The sequence below is a fragment of the Phyllopteryx taeniolatus genome, chromosome 8 (genome assembly GCF_024500385.1).
Source record: "Phyllopteryx taeniolatus isolate TA_2022b chromosome 8, UOR_Ptae_1.2, whole genome shotgun sequence".
Taxonomy (NCBI): Eukaryota; Metazoa; Chordata; class Actinopteri; order Syngnathiformes; family Syngnathidae; genus Phyllopteryx; species Phyllopteryx taeniolatus.
In genome coordinates this window covers 15,812,133-15,830,302 of record NC_084509.1, presented here as the reverse complement: position 1 = coordinate 15,830,302, position 18,170 = coordinate 15,812,133, and the positions used below count along the sequence as shown (strand labels likewise).

The 18,170-nt window shown below is 42.2% G+C and overlaps 2 protein-coding genes across 10 annotated transcripts in view; both read left to right on the top strand.

The window, feature by feature from the left end:
• Positions 1 to 10,752, top strand: part of LOC133482210 (mitogen-activated protein kinase kinase kinase kinase 5-like) — a 30,294-nt gene extending 19,542 nt beyond the window's left edge. For 5 of the 7 annotated variants that reach the window (XM_061782091.1, XM_061782093.1, XM_061782092.1 and 2 more), the window contains 9 exons: positions 575 to 635; positions 743 to 845; positions 935 to 1,014; positions 1,850 to 1,935; positions 2,028 to 2,205; positions 7,008 to 7,076; positions 7,152 to 7,238; positions 9,819 to 9,945; positions 10,502 to 10,752. In XM_061782091.1, coding sequence (XP_061638075.1) covers positions 575 to 635; positions 743 to 845; positions 935 to 1,014; positions 1,850 to 1,935; positions 2,028 to 2,205; positions 7,008 to 7,076; positions 7,152 to 7,238; positions 9,819 to 9,945; positions 10,502 to 10,598 — 888 coding nt within the window. In that variant the 3' untranslated portion in view covers positions 10,599 to 10,752. The remainder of the gene's footprint in view (positions 1 to 574; positions 636 to 742; positions 846 to 934; positions 1,015 to 1,849; positions 1,936 to 2,027; positions 2,206 to 7,007; positions 7,077 to 7,151; positions 7,239 to 9,818; positions 9,946 to 10,501) is intronic. The other 2 variants (XM_061782089.1, XM_061782094.1) reach the window with 1 other exon arrangement.
• A 1,372-nt stretch (positions 10,753 to 12,124) lies between these two features.
• ube4a (ubiquitination factor E4A (UFD2 homolog, yeast)) overlaps positions 12,125 to 18,170 on the top strand; it is a 29,174-nt gene continuing 23,128 nt past the window's right edge. The window contains exons 1-3 of one of the 3 annotated variants that reach the window (XM_061781900.1): positions 12,125 to 12,407; positions 17,011 to 17,090; positions 17,224 to 17,385. In XM_061781900.1, coding sequence (XP_061637884.1) covers positions 17,253 to 17,385 — 133 coding nt within the window. In that variant the 5' untranslated portion in view covers positions 12,125 to 12,407; positions 17,011 to 17,090; positions 17,224 to 17,252. The remainder of the gene's footprint in view (positions 12,408 to 17,010; positions 17,091 to 17,223; positions 17,386 to 18,170) is intronic. The other 2 variants (XM_061781899.1, XM_061781901.1) reach the window with 2 other exon arrangements.

The following is an 18,170-nucleotide window of genomic DNA, read 5'->3' as shown; positions in this document are numbered from 1 at the left end:
ATTTTAAATGACGTCTTCCTTAAGCGAGTACATGTTCCCAAGCGTGCCTTGGACTCTTTTGACTTTATGGATTATTTATTTTGTGTTGACTGGCAGTTATCCTTAATAACTGACAAGATGAGGAATTTTGAGGGCGATTGACAATATATGACATGTACAGTACATTGCACCAGTACATTTGTGTGTAACTTAGTGTGTGGTGGACTTTTTTCCGGTATCTTTAGTTGTTCTGTTTATATCTATTGTGCAAGGCGGCTGTGAAACTGGCCAGAGGAGTGATCACAATATTCTTATACAACACCTCCATTGCACCAGCACATGTTCTCGAGTGTGCCACGGACCTTGTTGATTTTGTGGATTATTTCTAATTGTTCCATTTAATCTATTGTGGAAGGTGGCTGTCATCATGAATAACTGGCAAGTAGAGCAATTGCAATAATGTTTCATGGCTCCTACAACGTACATTGAGCGTGTGCATGTGATCAGTCATGCCTTAGACTTTTTTATGTATTATTTCTTCTGCTGGTCTCCTGGAAAAGATGCTGAACGGACGCTCTGTTTTCCTCCTATACAGTTGTATCCTGGCAAGTGCACCTGGGTCTACTGCTGCCACAACGTCCTCATGTCCGTATCGGGTAAGTCTTCATCTCATCCTTGTGGATTTTGAGGAACACACCAAATACATACAAACATATTGAGGAAAATACTGTATTCAGAGAAGATCCTGTTGTTTGTTTTCCAGGTAAATCCTCACAGCTTCACTCCCATTCGTTGAAGGAGCTTTACGAGCAGGCTCGTAGGGACCAGAGGATGATGGCGCTGCCCACTCATCTACTGTTGCCACGGTAACGCCAGATGCTTCATCACATCTCCATCTCCATCGTGTGTTTTGAACATCCTCAGCTCACCTATGAAATGGGTTTCGTGTCTTCAGGAAATGTGCAGTGACGTGTAAAATTGCTGACACCAAAGGCTGCAGGACCTGCTCAGTCGGTACTGGCAAATATGGCAAAAGTACTTCAAATACTACAAATACTGTGTTGTATGAGCACATTTGGTGCTGCCTTCAGAGACAGTCTGAAATCACAGTTCACCCTTCAACACCTCAGTGATCGATGTATTCCTGGTGTTGCCTTCAGGGACAGCTACACCCCCTGCCCCTTTTTATCCTCCTCAACTTCTCTTAACTACACCTCTTGCCCTCTCTCCACTCCTCACTAAACCTCCTTGCCCCATCCTCCCTTTCTTCCCACACCTCCTTCTTCCTTCTCTTCCTCTCCTAACTCTACCCACCAACAATCCTCACCCCCGAACTATACCTTTTTATATCCTCCTCTCTCCTAACTACACCTTCCTCTGTGTCTCTCTCCTAACTACACCTCATTGCCTCATCCCCACCCTACTATGCCTTCCTCCCTGCTCCTCCTCCTCTCTTAATGACACCTTCCTCCTCCTTTCTTAACTACACGTCCTTACCTCCTCCCCTCCTAATTATACCTTTTGCCAACTCTTCTCCGAACTTAACTTTCCTCTGTCCCTCTCTCCTCACTACATCTCCTTGCCCCATCCTCTCCTTGCTATGCCTTCCTCCCTCCCCCTCTCCTAACAACACTTTCCTCCTTCCTTGTCTCCTAGCTGCATATCCTTGCCCATTTCTCCTCCTTTCTTTAATATACATCTTTGCCTCCTCCTCCCCTTACAACACTTTCCCCCTTTCTCCTCCTTCTGTCATAAATCTCTCTGCCTCTGTCTTTCCTTACAACACCTTCCCCCTCTCTTCCCCTCCTAACTACACCTCTTCCACCTCCACCTGCTACTTTGTTTGATACTCTTATGTTCCTCTTTGAAGCTGACAACTTCCTGTGCTGCGCGCTGGAGTCGAGTGTGGTGTTGCTGCAGTGGTACGAGCCCATGAAAAAGTTCATGCTCATCAAGGTAAGCGGAGTTGCAACAAGGAGAGATTTTTTTGGGTGGGGGGGGGAATAAAACACATTACAAACCAGTATGATATTGCTCTATCAACTTAGCATTTCGACTTCCCCCTCACCAATGCCTTGCGGGTGTTTGAGATGGTGCTGGACCCCCAGCAGGAGTACCCGCTGGTGTGCATCAGTGTCTCTCGGGGGACTGGCCCCACGCTGCCCGTCACTTTGGAGTACATCAACCTCAATTCCAACACTTCCTGGTTCACGCATGTCGACACGGGTTAGCCTCACACAGACTCCTTTGATCTCATTGTACTTTTTCTTTGTGTGTGTGTGTGTGTGCGTGTGTGTGGGTGTGTAATTGTGTGTGTAATTGTGTGCAGGATAGATACTGTATCATTGTGTGACTGTATGTGTTTGCATGCAAGTCTTTGTGATTCTGTGTATGCTTGTGATAATGTGTATTCAAGGATCTAAGAAATGTAATTGTCATACCAACACACATTTCCACCGGATCTCGCACAAAATAAAACACCCGAGGTCCCAGATTAGCCCAACAAGTAATCTGAATAATATCCATCCATCCATCCATCCATCCATTTTCTGAGCCGCGTATCCTCACAAGGGTCACGGGAGTGCTGGAGCCTATCCCAGCTATCTTCGGGCAGGAGGCGGGGTACACCCTGAACTGGTTCCCAGCCAATCGCAGGGCACACATAAACAAACAACCATCCGCACTCACATTCACACCTAGGGGCAATTTAGAGACTCAATGACTATGATGGGAAATGCTCGGGAGTTGGTTGACATGATGATTAGGAGAAAGGTTGATACATTGTGTGTCCAGCAGAGCAGGGAGAAAGGACATAAGGCTAGAAGTTTAGGGGCAGGGTTTAAATTATTTTACCATAGAGTAGATAGGAAAAGAAATGGAGTAGGGGTTACTTTAAAGTTAGCGCTAGCTAAGAATGTCTTGGAGGTGAAAAGAGTGTCAGATCGAGTAATGAGGCTGAAACTTGAAATTGAGAGTGTTATGTATAATGTAATTAGTGGCTATGCTGAGAAAGGAAGAGTTTTGTGTGACTTTTCGGGAAGCGGTGAGAAAGGTTCTCGGTGGACAGGAGGAGCTTCCGGAAGACTGGACCACCACAGCCAAGGTGATCAGAGAAACAGGCAGGAGAGTACTTGGTGTATCTTCTGGTAGGAAAGGGGAGAAGGAGACTTGGTGGTGGAACCTTAAAGTACAGCAAATCATACAAAAGGAAAGAGCTTAGAAGACCAAGGAGAAGAGACAGGAATACATGGAGATGCAATGTAGGGTGAAGGTAGAGTTGGCAAAGGCCAAACAAGAGGCATATGATGACATGTATGCCAGGTTGGACACTAAAGAAGGAGAGAAAGATTTATACAGGTTGGAAGGAAAGAGACATTGAAATGGGGAGGATGTGCAGCAGGTAAGGGGGATTAAGGATAAAGATGGAAGTGTGTTGACTGATGCCAGTAGTGTGATGGATAGATGGAAATAATACTTTGAGGAGTTGATGAAGGAGGAAAATGAGAGAGAAGGGAGAGTAGAAGAGGCAAGTGTGGTGGACCAGGAAGTAGCAATGATTAGTAACGGGAGAGTTAGAAAGGCACTAAAGAGGGTGTGAAAAATGGAAAGGCAGTTGGTCCTGATGACATTTCTGTGGAAGTATGTAAGCATGTAGAAGAGATGATTGTGGAGTTTTTGACCAGGGTGTTCAACAGAATTCTTGCAGGTGAGAAGATTCTTATGGAATGGCGGAAACGTGTGCTGTGAGAACTGTGGTACTGCATGCGCAGGTCTGGTGTGGCAGAGAAATATGTTCAAATAGTACAGGACATGTATGAGGGCAGTAGAACAATGGTAAGGTGTGCTGTATGTGTGACAGAGGAGTTTAAGGTGGAAGTGGGACTGCATCAGGGATCAGCCCTTAACCCCTTCCTGTTTGCAGTGGTGATGGATAGGCTGACAGATGAGGTTAGACTGGAATCCCCATGGACCATGATGTTTGCAGATGACATTGTGATCTGCAGTGAAAGCAGGGAGCAGGTGGAGAAACAGTTGGAAGGGTCGAGTTACGCACTGGAAAGGAAAGAAATGAAGATTAACCAAAGTAAAACAGATTATACAGTATGTGCATGAATGAGAGAGGTGGAGGGGGAAGAGTGAAGTTACAGGAGAAGGGATAGCGAGGGTGGAGGACTTTAAACACTTAGGGTTAACAATCCAGAGCAATGTGGAGTGTGATAAGGAAGTGAAGAAACGAGTCCGTCCAAGCAGGTTGGAAGTGGTGGAGGAAAGTGTCAGGTGTGTTATGTGACAGAAGAGTCTCTGCTAGGATAAAGGGCAAAGTTTAGAAGACAGTGGTGATGGCAGCCATGATGTACGGATTAGAGACAATGGCACTGAAGAGACCACAGGAAGAAGAGCTGGAGGTGGCAGAAATTAAAATGTTGAGGTTCTCTCTATGAGTAACCAAGTTGGATAGGATTAGAAATGAGCTCATCAGAGAGACAGCCAAGGTTAGATGTCTTGGAGACACAGTTACAGAGAGCAGACTCGATGGTTTGGACATGTCCAGAGGAGAGAGAGTGAGTATATTGGGAGGATGATGGGGATGCAGCTGCCAGGCAAGAGAGCTAGAGCAGGGGTGTCAAACTCATTTTTGTCACGGGCCACAACGCAGTTATGACTTCCCTCAGAGGGCTGCTATGACTGTGGACCCATATACAACCCCAATTCCAATGACGTTGTGTTAAACATAAATAAAAACAGAATTCAATGATTTGCAAATCATGCTCGACCTATATTTAATTGAATACACTGCAAAGACAAGGTATTTAATGATAAACTTTACTGATAAACTTTACTGTTTTTAGCAAATAATCATTAACTTAGAATTTTATGGCTGCAACACGTTCCAAAAAAGCTGGGACAGGCTCATGTTTACCACTATGTTACATCACCTTTTCTTCTAACAACATTCAATAAACATTTGGGAACTGGGGACACTAATTGTTGAAGCTTTGTAGGTGGAATTGTTTCCCATTCTTGCTTGATGTACAGCTTCAGCTGTTCAACAGTCCGGGGTCTCCGTTGTCGTATTTTACGCTTCATAATGCGCCACACATTTTCAATGGTAGACAGGTCTGAACTGCAGGCAGGCCAGTCTAGTACCCACACACTTTTACTACAAAGCCATGCTGTTGTAACACGTGCGGAATGTGGTTTGGCATTGTCTTGCTGAAATAAGCAGGGGCGTCCATGAAAAAGACGTTGCTTGGATGGCAGCAAAACCTGTATGTACCTTTCAGCATTAATGGTGCCTTCACAGATGTGTAAGTTACCCATGCCATCGGCACTAACACAGCCTCATACCATCACAGATGCTGGCTTTTGAACTTTGTGTCCATAACATTCCGGATGGTTCTTTTCCTCTTTGACCCGGTGGACACAACGTCCACAATTTCCAAAAAATATTTTAAATGTGGACTCGTCGGACCATAGAACACTTTTCCACTTTGCATCAGTCATTCTTAGAAGACCTCGGGCCCAGAGGAGCCGGCGGCGTTTCTGGGTGTTGTTGAAAAATGGCTTTTGCTTTGCTTAGTAGAGTTTCAAGTTGCACTTACGGCTGTAGCACCGAACTGTATTTACTGACATTTATTGGTTTTCTGAAGTGTTCCTGAGCCCATGTGGTGATATCCTTTACACATTGATGTCGGTTTTTGATGCAGTGCCGCCTGCGGGATCGGCATTCAATGTTGGTTTTCGGCCTTGCCGCTTACGTGCAGTGATTTCTCCAGATTCTCTGAACCTTTTGATGATATTATGGACCGCAGAGGATGAAATCCCTAAATTCCTTGCAATTGTACGTTGAGGAACATTGTTTTTAAACTGTTCGACTATTTTCTCACGCACTTGTTCACAAAGAGGTGAACCTCACCTCATCTTTGCTTGTGAATGACTGAGCAATTCAGGGAAGCTCCTTTTATACCCAATCATGGCACCCACCTGTTCCCAATTAGCCTCTTCACCTGTGGGGTGTTCCAAACAGGTGTTTGATAAGCATTCCTCAACTTTCTCAGTCTTTTTTGCCACCTGTCCCAGCTTTTTTGGATAGCCAGCCATAAAATTCTAAGTTAATGATTATTTTCTAAAAACAATAAAGTTTATCAGTATGAACATTAAATATCTTGTCTTTTTAGTGTATTCAATTAAATATAGGTTGAACATGATTTGCAAATCATTGTATTCTGTTTTTATTTCTGTTTAACACAACATCCCAACTTCATTGGAATTGGGGTTGTAAATGAAAGATGACCTCATATACTGTAATTACAGTATACACAACACATTGATGAATAACCAATTTTGAAATCAGAAGCCGATAAATACATGTTTTTCAACTATTAAATTTCTTTTCAAAAGGGAATTGGTAACAAAAAAAATGCTTGCAAATATCTCAATGGTATTACACCAGAACACAATTAGTGATTTTGATTTGCTTTCGCGGGCCCCCGCGCCACCAGTTTGATACATGTGAGCTAGAGTAAGACCAAAGAGAAGCTTGTTAGGTGTAGTGGGGGAAGACATGAGGGCAGTTGGTGTTAGAGAGGAGGATGCAGGAGATAGGCTTAAATGGAAAAGGATGACACACTTTGGCGACCCCTAACAGGACAAGCCGAAAGGTAAAGAAGAAGAAGATCGTGCAGGGATGAATTGGCATGGCGGGGGCCTGATGTTGGGGCTACAGAGCACTGTCTGAGTTTAACAGTTTAACAGCTTCCTGAAGAAGCTGTTCCCTAGCTGCTCTGTAGCCTCCTGCCCGGGGTAGAGGATGGAAGAGAGGGTGTGTGGGGTGGGTTGAGACTTTGATGATGCAGAGAGCCGTCTTTCTGCATTTGCTGGTGAAGATGTCAGTGGTGGTGGGGAGGTTTCCTCCCCACAATCTTCTGAGCAACCGTCCTTTGTAGTGCCTTCCTCAATGCAGCCGAGCAGCTGCTTTGCCATAACGCATGCTGTTGCTATACATTTGTGTGTGTGTGTTGTCACAGAGCAGCGCCACCCAGATGCCATGCAGGTCAACCAGCTGGACAGCAACTCACTGCTGGTCCTCCTTGAAAGTAAGTTCATGCTCATTTAATCCTCATATTATATCATATTTTACAATCATGTGTCAATCACTTTTCATAACACAGGGTCAGTACACATAGTAAGCCTGGAGGGGGCGCTAAACAGCAGCCATCCTCGTGAGACCACATTCTTGCAGGACGTGGAGTCTGTCGGTGAGTCCCATCTGGAGGTCAGAGGGTAGCACATAAAAAAGGAAATGATTAGTGTGTGAGCACGTTGTACTGTGGGTAATGTTGTTGCTTGTAAGAGCCCTCTCATTTGGTTGAACAGGTTAAGCAAAATATAAGAAACAGCTGTCGGTGTGATGCAAACAACATTAATTTACTAATTATTATTTATTTTAGTGGTGGAATTATTGTTGAGTACCTCACTATATAACGATATTTTGATATCAATAGCATTATAAGACAGAAATTGCACAATAATGGACGTATCGGAAGAAAACCATCAATGTGACGATATTAATATAACTGCAGAAGGAAAAACTTTCATTGTACCCTTAGTAGTAGTGTGCAATACTGCCATATTTGGTGTTAATACAGATACTTTCAATAATAGATGGATGCATCATCACATGAGTTTTAATCTGTTTGTGATTTTTTTTTCCCATTTGGATTTATTAGTTAAAACCCAGGACATAATGTTGGCAATATTTATAGCTAAATATGAAATACTTTAACAACATAATAATAATAATAATATTTTTATTTTGTTTTTGTTCTGAATCAATTCAATTTAAACATTAAAAAATATTCAGGTCTGGATTTTCTTCTTTAAAGAAGTGAACAAAAGTATTATTGTTATTATTATTATTACTCAAGAACAAAAACAAAAAAATCAGGTACTGTTCAGAGACTAATATTAAATATTATGATGAAATTAAACAAAATATGCGCAAATTCAGTGCACTTCTTTTCTGGTTTGGAATTTTAAAAAACAATTACAGAAATACAAAAAAGTGTGAATAACAAAATTATCAGTATCGATAGTTCCGATATTTGGATCGATTCGCCTACCCCTAGTTTATAAGCAGCAAAGCGAAGCGAATTTATTTATATTTCCTAAACAAGGTAAGTCAATGTGCTTTAAAAGATTAAAGGCATTTAAAAAAAATAAAGACAGCTTAAAACATTTAAAAACAAATAGAATATATATATATATATATATATATATATATAAACAAGATCATTTTAAAGTGGAAATTCTCTAAAATACTCAATGATAAGCATGAGAAAAAAGAAGAGTTTTTAACCTGGATTTAAAACATTGATACTTGGGGCTAACTTGACTTCGGTCGGCAACATATACCATTTATGAGCAGCATAGCAGCTAAAAGCTGCTCTACCATGTTTGCTTTGGACTCCATTATTCTCCATTATTTGACCTGAGTCTATAGATCTCAGAGCCCTACTGGGTCATACACAACTAGCATTTGTTTCACATTTTCAGGACCTAAACCATTTAATGATTTATAGACCAGCAGCAGAACTTTAAAGTCTATTCTAAAGCTGAGTGAGAGCCAGCGTAGCGACTTTAGAATTGGATTAATTTCTTCTAACCTCTTTGTTCTGATCAGAATCCGAGCTTCAGGGTTCTGAATGAGTTGCAGCTGCTTAATGCACTTTTGGGGGAGTCCAGTCAAAAGACCATTACAATAGTTAAACTTACTTGAGATGAAAGCATGGATGAGCTTCTTCTGGTCTGCTTGGCAATGCAAGCCTTCACTCTGGATATGTTCTTCAGCTGCGACAAGGCTGTTTTAGTAATTGATTTTATATGACTACTGAAAGTCAGGTCTGAATCTATCAGCACACCAATGTTTCGGACTTGGGCTTTGGTTTTTAAAGAGAGTGACTCCAGGTATTTACTAACGGCAAACCTCTTTTCTTTACTGCCATAAACAATTACCTCGATTTTGTTGTGGTTTAAGTGGAGGAAGTTTTGGTTCATACAGTTATTTATTTGATTTAGACAGTGACACATCACCCCAATTGAACTCTGATCATTTGGAGACACTGCTATATATAACTGTGTGTAATCTGCATAACTATGGTAGTCAACATTAAGGTTCTGAAAATTTTTTACCCAATGGTAGCATATACAGGGTGAATAGGAGGGGACCAAGAACTGATCCTTGAGGTACCCCATATGTCATTACCATTCGATGAGATTGAAAACTTGGTAAATGGTTACGAAATAACTCCTTTCCTCCAGGTAGGATCTGAACAATTTAAGGACTGTTCCATTTAGTCCTACCCACGTTTCCAACTTTTTCAGCAATATGTTATGATCTATTGTATCAAACGCCGCAATGAGTTCCAATAAGACAAGAACTGACACCTTTCCCAAGTCAGTGTTCAACCTTATACCATTTAGGTAAGCGCTGATTCTATAGAGCGATGAGTTTGGAAACCTGATTGAAATTCATCAAAAAGTCCACTTGAGTTCAAGTAATCGTATAAAACAAATGACTTCTGACACCTGAGAATAAAGCTCCCTAAACAACATACATTATGAATGAAATTGTAATGAAACCAAGACCTTGTTTAGAACATTTGTTGTCATTACATTTGTCTAAAGATGGATACTTGAACAGGGAATGGAAACCTGGACCCTCAGATTAAAAGTCTGCTCGACCGACTGAGCTATCTGGGCTCTGAATGTAAGAGTAACCCAAACCAAAAAATCATAATAACTCAGTGCTTTTTGTTCTTTTTTTTTCTTCTCTGTAGTGTATTTGGAGGACACATTGCTAGCAGTGTGGCGTCATGGCTGGCTGAGGACAAAAAGAGGCGTTGCCAAAGTGTTGGAGGAGACCACGGATCCCAAGAAGATCTTCCGGCTGGTACCGTCTGACAGGTGAGACATTTAAAAAAAAAATTTTTTTTACATCTGATTTTAAACTGATATAATTTAAAATATCTCCATCCGCAGCGTAGTACTGAAGAAAATCACTTCCAAAAAAACACACTCTTACAACCACAATGTCTGTTTATTGCGAAAAGGAAATCATAACGGCCCAGGTCTGGTAGTTCATCTCCCATTCTATAGGTGGTGGTAATGGGTGTCAACTGTCACAAACGCGTTATTAGGAATCGCACTGCTGTTGCAGGCAAGACATGCCCCACTGCAACATGATTAGTTCCTGCATTGCGGGAAGGGAAGGCTACGCAGATGTAACGAAATGACCATTCAAAACACATATCACAGTTACACTGTGGATAACTGTTTAGCACAGCCTCACAGTTCCGACGATCTGAGTTCAAATCTGGCCTTGCCTGTGTGGAGTCCTCTTCTTCTTGCTTTGGTTTTGCTGCATGTCTTCCAGTGGTGTTCACTATTTCTAAATATCATATTTGAACATAACGTTAACAAAAAGTATCAAATAACAGCACATACTATGGTGTCTGTCCAGGATGGTCATCATGGAGACGCACCAGACTGAGGACCCGTCAGGGCTGTCCAACCTGTACTTGCTGGAGATTGCTGAGAATTACGTCATGCTGCCTTGATGCCCCTGAGCACAGCATCATGGGATGCATGATGTTGGTGAAACTGGTTTCAGTGGGATCGGTGGGATCCAGGAAATCCACAAGCCACTGGATTGTCAATCAGTTCTGATGGGACCAATGTAACACTGCCATGTATTAAAGTAACTTCATGAGGTGTCTTGTCCAGTAATATCCATCCATCCAGCCATCCATTTTCCGTACCACTTATCCTCACAAGGGTCGCAGGTGTGCTGGGCTCAGCTAACTCTGGGCGAGGGGAAGGGTGCACCCTGAACTGGTAGCCAGCCAATTGCAGGCCACATATAGGCAAGCAATCATTCACACCTTCTTAGTCTTCAATTAACCTACCGTTTTTGGAATGTGGCAGGAAACCAGACTAGCCTGAAAAAAAATACACAGGCATCGGGTACATGCAAAGTCCACACAGGCGAGGCCTCATTTGAAACCAGGTCGCCACCCTTCAGTGATATCTCATTATTTTAAAATGTACTGTATAATAGTCAAGATTGAAGAAGCTTTATTGTCTGAACCATAGTGCATAGGTAAAGGGTCAAGTAAAGTAAAGTAAAAGAGCTATGAAAATATCCATCCTCTATCCATTTTCTGAGCCGCTTCTCCTCACTAGGCGTGCTGGAGCCTATCCCAGCTATCATCGGGCCAATCGCAGGGCACATACAAACAAACAACCATTCGCACTCACAGTAACACCTACGGGCAATTTTAGAGTCTCCAATCAATGCATGTTTTTGGGATGTGGGAGGAAACCGGAGTGCCCGGAGAAAACCCACGCAGGCACGGGGAGAACATGCAAACTCCACACAGGCGGGGCCGGGGATGGAACCCAGGTCCTCAGAACTGTGAGGCTGACGCTCTAACCGGCCTCTCTCTCTCTATCTCTCTCTCTCTCTCTTCTCTCTCTCTCTCTCTCTCTCTCTCTCTCTCTCTCTCTCTATATATATATATCCATCCATCCATCCATTTTCTGAGCCGCTTCTCCTCACTAGGGTCGCGGGCGTGCTGGAGCCTATCCCAGCTGTCATCGGGCAGGAGGCGGGGTACACCCTGAACTGGTTGCCAGCCAATCGCAGGGCACATAGGAACAAACAACCATTCGCACTCACAGTCATGCCTACGGGCAATTTAGAGTCTCCAATTCATGCATGTTTTTGGGATGTGGGAGGAAACCGGAGTACCCGGAGAAAACCCACGCAGGCACGGGGAGAACATGCAAACTCCACACAGGCGGGGCCGGGGATTGAACCTGGGTCCTCAGAACTGTGAGGCTGACGCTCTAACCAGTCGCCACCGTGCCGCCCTCTCTCTCTCTCTCTCTCTCTCTCTCTCTCTCTCTCTCTCTCTCTCTCTCTCTCTCTCTCTCTCTCTCTCTCTCTCTCTCTCTCTCTCTCTATATATATATATATATATATATATAAAACCCCGCCTCCTGCCCGATGATAGCTGGGATAGGCTCCAGCACGCCCGCGACCCTAGTGAGGAGAAGCAGCTCAGAAAATGGATGGATGGATGGATAATAATAATAATAATGTGATTATCATTAATGGCTATTCAAAAACTCATTCAGTCATTCTAAAGTAAAAATAATAATTAAAATACCATGATTATGATAAAACCCGAGGTTGAAAGAACAGCTGAAAAGAAAACCAAAGACGAAAACCTTGCAGTTTGCAGTCCGGCTCGTGTTGATGACGTCACTTGTTGTATTTACTGGGGCATTGACGGAATTCGTTTTACTGCTACAAAGAAGAAGGCCAATATACTATCAAAATAGACAGTTTTCCAGCCATAAAGGTACGACAGCAAACCTCAATCCATTCGAGTTCATAGCATGGCTATTTATCTCAGCTATTTCTGGTTTGAATGTAGTCTATCGATGTCGAAAAAGCTGCTGACAACTTAGCTTGTTGCTTCCCAGGCTAGCTAACTAGCTAAAATAATTAGCCGTGTGGCAGTTTAGCTCTGCTTCTAAAAAACAAATCACTCAAGCTGTTCGATGTCATCGCTGCAATAGGGAATTTCATATTTTGTAGTAAAGTAAGTCACAAACCAGTGGATTTGCACCTGTACATGAGTCTATTATACAGATGTTCTATCGTAGTAAAATCAAGCATATTGTAATAAACATACTGTAGTGCTATTGCATGTGAGCAAGCATCAAATAATCTGAAGCTATGATGTACTACCGCATTAAAAAAACCTTGTGATAATCATGTCATTTGACATTGATATATATACACAATATATTGCCAAAAGTATTTGCTCACCTGCCTTGACTCACATATTAATTTAAGTGACATACCATTCCTAATCCATAGGGTTCAATATGACATTGGTCCACCCTTTGCAGCTATAACAGCTTCAACTCTTCTGAGAAGGCTGTCCACAAGGCTTAGGAGTGTGTTCATGGGAATTTTTGACCATATTTCCAAAGCGCATTTGTGAGGTCACACACTGATGTTGGACAAGAAGACCTGGCTCTCAGTCGCCGCTCTAATTCATCCCAAAGGTGTTCTATCATGTTGAGGTCAGGACAGTCAGAGTAGTCAAGTTCATCCACACCAGACTCTGTCATCCATGTCTTTATGGACCTAGTGCTTAGTGCACTGGTGCACAACCATGTTAGAAATGGAAGAACTGTTCCCACAAAGTTGTGAGCATGGAATTGTCCAAAATATTGGCTTCTGAGTTCCAGTGAAAGGAACTTTCCTGAGCTTTTCGGGGAACAGTTTGGGGATGGCCTCTTCCTTTTCCAACATGACTGTGCACCAATGCACGAAGCAAGGTCCATAAAGACATGGATGGGCGAGTTTGGTGTGGATGAACTTGACTGGCCTGCACAGAGTCCTGACCACAACCTGATAGAACACCTTTGGGATGAATTATAGTGCAGCCAGGCCTTCTCGTCCATCATCACTGCGTGACATCACAAATGCGTTTCTGGAAGAATGGTAAAAAAAAAATCCCTAAACACACTGCTGAACCTTGTGGAAAGCCTTTTCAGAAGACTTAAAGCTGTTATAGCTGTAAATATTGGACTGATGTCTGATGTATTAAGTCCTATTGATTAAGAAGGGGCTATCACTTCAGTTCATATGTGAGTCAAGGCAGGTGAGCGTATATGTATCTCTCTCTCTCTCTCTCATATATATATATATATATATATATATATATATATATAATGTATGTAGTGGGTACGGAAAGTATTTGTTATATTACAGCCATTTTCTAAAATCATTTAAGTTCATTTTTGTCCTCATTAATGTACACACAGCACCCCATGTGGACATAAAAAACCTGAATTGTAGACATTTTTGCAGATTTTTTCAAAACGAAAACTGAATTATCACACAGCCATAAGTATTCAGACCCTTTGCTCAGTATTTAGTAGAAGGACCGCTAATGAGCTAATACAGCCATGAGTCATTTTGGGAATGATGCAAGTTTGGATGGTGAACCTTGGTGGGCAGCCATTTTCAGGTCTTTCCAGAGATGCTCAATTGGGTTTCAGTCAGGGCTCTGGCTAGGCCATTCAAGAACAGTCACAGAGTTGTTCTGAAGCCACTCCTTCATTATTTTAGCAGTGTGCTTAGGGTAATTGTCTTGTTGGAAGGTGAACCTTCAGCCCAGTCTGAGGTCCTGAGAAGGTTTTTAGTCCAGGATATCCCTGTACTTGGCTGCATTCATCTTTCCTTCGATTGGAACCAGTCGTCCTGTCCCTGCAGCCCAAAAACACCACCACAGCATGATGCTGCCACCACCATGCTTCACTGTTGGGACTGTATTGGACAGGTGATGAGCAGTGCCTGGTTTTCTCCGCACACACTGCTTAGAATTAAGGCCAAAAAGTTCTATCTTGGTCTCATCAGACCAGAGAATCTTATTTCTCACGTTCTTGAAGTCCTTCAGTTGTTTTGTAGCGAGGTCCATGCGGGCTTTCATGTGTCTTGCACTGAGGAAAGGCTTCCGTCGGGCCACTCTGCCATAAAGCCCTGACTGATGGAGGGCTGCAGTGATGGTTGACTTTCCAGTGCTTTCTCCCATCTCCCGACTGCATCTCTGGAGCTCAGCCACAGTGATCTTTGGGTTCTTCTTTATCGCTTTCCCTGATTGCTCAGTTTGGCGGGACGGCCAGCTCGAGGAAGGGTTCTGGTCGTCCCAAACGTCTTCCAGTTAAAGATTATGGAGCCCACTGTGCTCTTAGGAACATTAAATGCAGCAGATTTTTTTTTGTAACCTTGGCCTGATCTGTGCCTTGCCACAATTCTGTCTCTGAGCTCTTCCGGCAGTTCCTTTGACCTCATGATTCTCATTTGCCCTGCCATGCACTGTGAGCTGTAAGGTCTTTTTTTGACAGGTCTGTGGATTTCCTTATCAAGTCCAATCAGTATAATCAAACAAAGCTGGACTCCAGTAAAGATGTAGAACCATCTCAAGGATGATCAGAAGAAATGGACAGCATCCGAGTTAAATATATGAGTGTCACAGCAAAGGGTCTGAATACTTATGGCTGTGTGATATTTCAGTTTTTCTTTTTTAAATAAATTGCAAAAGTTTCAACAATTCCTTTCCTCATTGTTTTCTGTTTGAGTAATATCACTTGATCAAGCCTTTTCTAACATTCCATAGTACAAAATACGTAAACAGGGATCTCTTTTGACGTGCGTCCTGCGTCTGTGATGCACATGTATGTGTGTGTGTGTTGGTGAAGAGCTTCCACACACAGTGAATCAAAAGTATGAATCCTGTCTTGGTGCTAGCCAATTACATGCAGAGTAGCCCGGGTTATCAGGACAGGCTGAAACATAATATATTGAGAGAGCAAGAGCAATGGATAACAAAAACATATTGCACAAATTGTACAAATAAAAATCTGCAATATAGTGGGACTGCGAAGCAACAACCGTCATATAGTGGAGGATTACCGTATGTTCTCCATGATGGTAAATTGCAGGGACTCATTGTTCCAGGGCTGGGACTCATTGTTTCCAGATGTGCATCCTGGGGCGCACATAGTCTCAAGCGTAAAATGATCTAAAGAATGTATAATTATTGCTAATATCGGATCGGACTGAAATCAGTATCGGACAAAACTCAAGGCTGCAATATCGATATTGGATCGGGAGTGAAAAACCTGGCTTGGGACATCCCTAATTTTGAAGTAGGTGTCCACGTGTTCTCCTTGTAAGCGACTGCGTAGGTCTGTTTTCACCGAAAAATTTATTGGAAAGATAACTGTCAAAACTGCACTCATAAAAAAGTTTCAAAGAGTGTTTTGCTCATTAAAATGATGCTCTTACCTTATCCATTGTTGAAAAGTGAGTGTGAGAGATGCTTGTGGTGCTCTGTGGTAATATGCCGGCCGTTCCATGTAGTAATTTCTATAAACTTCTGCTCCAAACTCAACAAATTCTTCCTTCATGGGCCTTTCTTAGACGAAGGCTTGTTCATTATGCACAATCGACAAAACATCCCTAAAATGTAGAGCAATAATCAAATAACAAAATGAACCGATTTCCCTCAAAATACTGGCATTTCATTTCCTCATTGTTGCCACCCATTCAGTCCACACTCGTCGCCAGCTGCAGCTTTCACCCTACAATCTCAAAAACATGAGGAAAAACGTGTGGCTTGAATGGGCTTTTTAAAAAAAAAAAAAAAAAAAAAAAAAAAAAAAAAAAAAATGTAATGAGGAAATGAAACCAAAACAAAACATTTGTCCTTAATTCACAAACAAAAACATGCAACACAGTGGGACAGCTTTGGCCAACTATATTAACAAACATATTTTCTTATCTATTCTTGAAATACAAAATAAAATAAATTCCATATTATGACTGCATTCTGATACAAATATTTTTCCTAGGGTTAGGATGTAACCCTGATGTAATTATGTACCAACGAACACTTTACGCAGTGCCCCAGAACGCACTTCGCGCACTTGCGATGTAAACATGAATGGGCGCTGCATCCGCAGTGAATGGGTTGCCAAATACGGCATTTTTACCCTGACATATGAAGGCTTGTGTATAGTGTGTTCAGCTGGGTTTTGTCCTAGTAGCCCCTAACAATACCTGGGACTGTTGAACGAAATTGTCGCTCACAGACGCCAGAATAAGCGCATTCTCAAAAATGTTCATCAGGCAGAAATGAACTAAGTTCAGTTCCAAGTTCGCACAAAATATGAACTAGTTCATGAACTTTCGTTCATTGAACTCATTCAGGTACAACACTGCTCCTGTCTATGCACATGTCTATGCTTTAGCTAACAGAGATAGCGTAATATAACATACATTCGACATGTTCGAACTGCTGGACTTGTTTGGCCACATATTTGTACCAATTTTTTTGTGATGGCGTTACTTCTTACCTTGCGTCTATTTGTGTCCCTCGCAAGTCGCACTGGCGGCCGGCTTCATCTGGCAGACCAAGCTGTGCGCCTTGGCGGAGTTAATGCATACTGCCACCGACTGACCTGTGTGTAATGACACGCTGCATTCACAGCAAGGACAAACAGATGGCGGCAAAATCTATTAGTGACCAACATTCACTTATAAATGTATATATGTGAAACCCTGATATATATATATTTTAATGTGTCCCCTTTAAGGCTATGACTGAGTGTTGAGCCTCAGTGAGATGACTGACCAGGGCAACAACAACAACCACAACATCTCCTGCAACCCCTTCGCTGCCCTCTTCAGCTCTTTGGCTGATGCCAAGCAGTTTGCGTCAGGCCAAAAGTCTACACTGTTACCCACTGGACCGCCAGGTGAGTAATGAAGAACTTCTCAAAGCCATTTATTGCACAAAGATTAAAATAAAGATGTCCTAAATAAATGTTTAAAAGCAAACAGTTGTTAAAGATTAAACATATTGTACAGGGGTGCCTTGAGATAAGAGTTTAATTTGTTCTGTGACCGTGTTCGTAACTCAAAACTCATCTCTCAAATCATCTTTCCCTAATAAAATGTGTGGAAATGTCATCAACCTGCTCCAGCCTCCCCGCCAAAATAAACAAAAATGTTTGAATGTGTTTTTTAAAAAGGAAAATAGCACTCTATAATGTTGTACTTTATAGTAACATAAAGTAATGACAAATTTTTCGCGTCACTTCAATTCAATGGACATTATCCTGCTCCTTCTGATATGTGCGCCTTAGCTACCTGGAGGCAGTATAATACAGACATAGGGATATATGGAGATGGTTACAAGTTACTCTGTAAGCAACAGTAATATTAATCACTATTCACAGAGCATAAAGATTATACCTTTTAAGTATTGTTATATTTTTTGTCTATGTGTGTTGCTAGACAGTTTTTGGTCAAATATCAGTTGCTTAAAGTGTTACAATGCAGAGACACTGATTCTATTTGTTAGCCAGTCTATTGTGTTTTGCATTGTTAGCATTAAGCTAAGAGCTTAAAGTCTCTTGAAGAATTGTGTACTATCTGCCAAACTCCTGCTTGTTGTGAAGCTGAGTTCACTGCCACCATACAGTGCTGATATCTTAAAACTTAGCCCGCAAGTGAAAGCAAAATATGTGCAGAACGACGG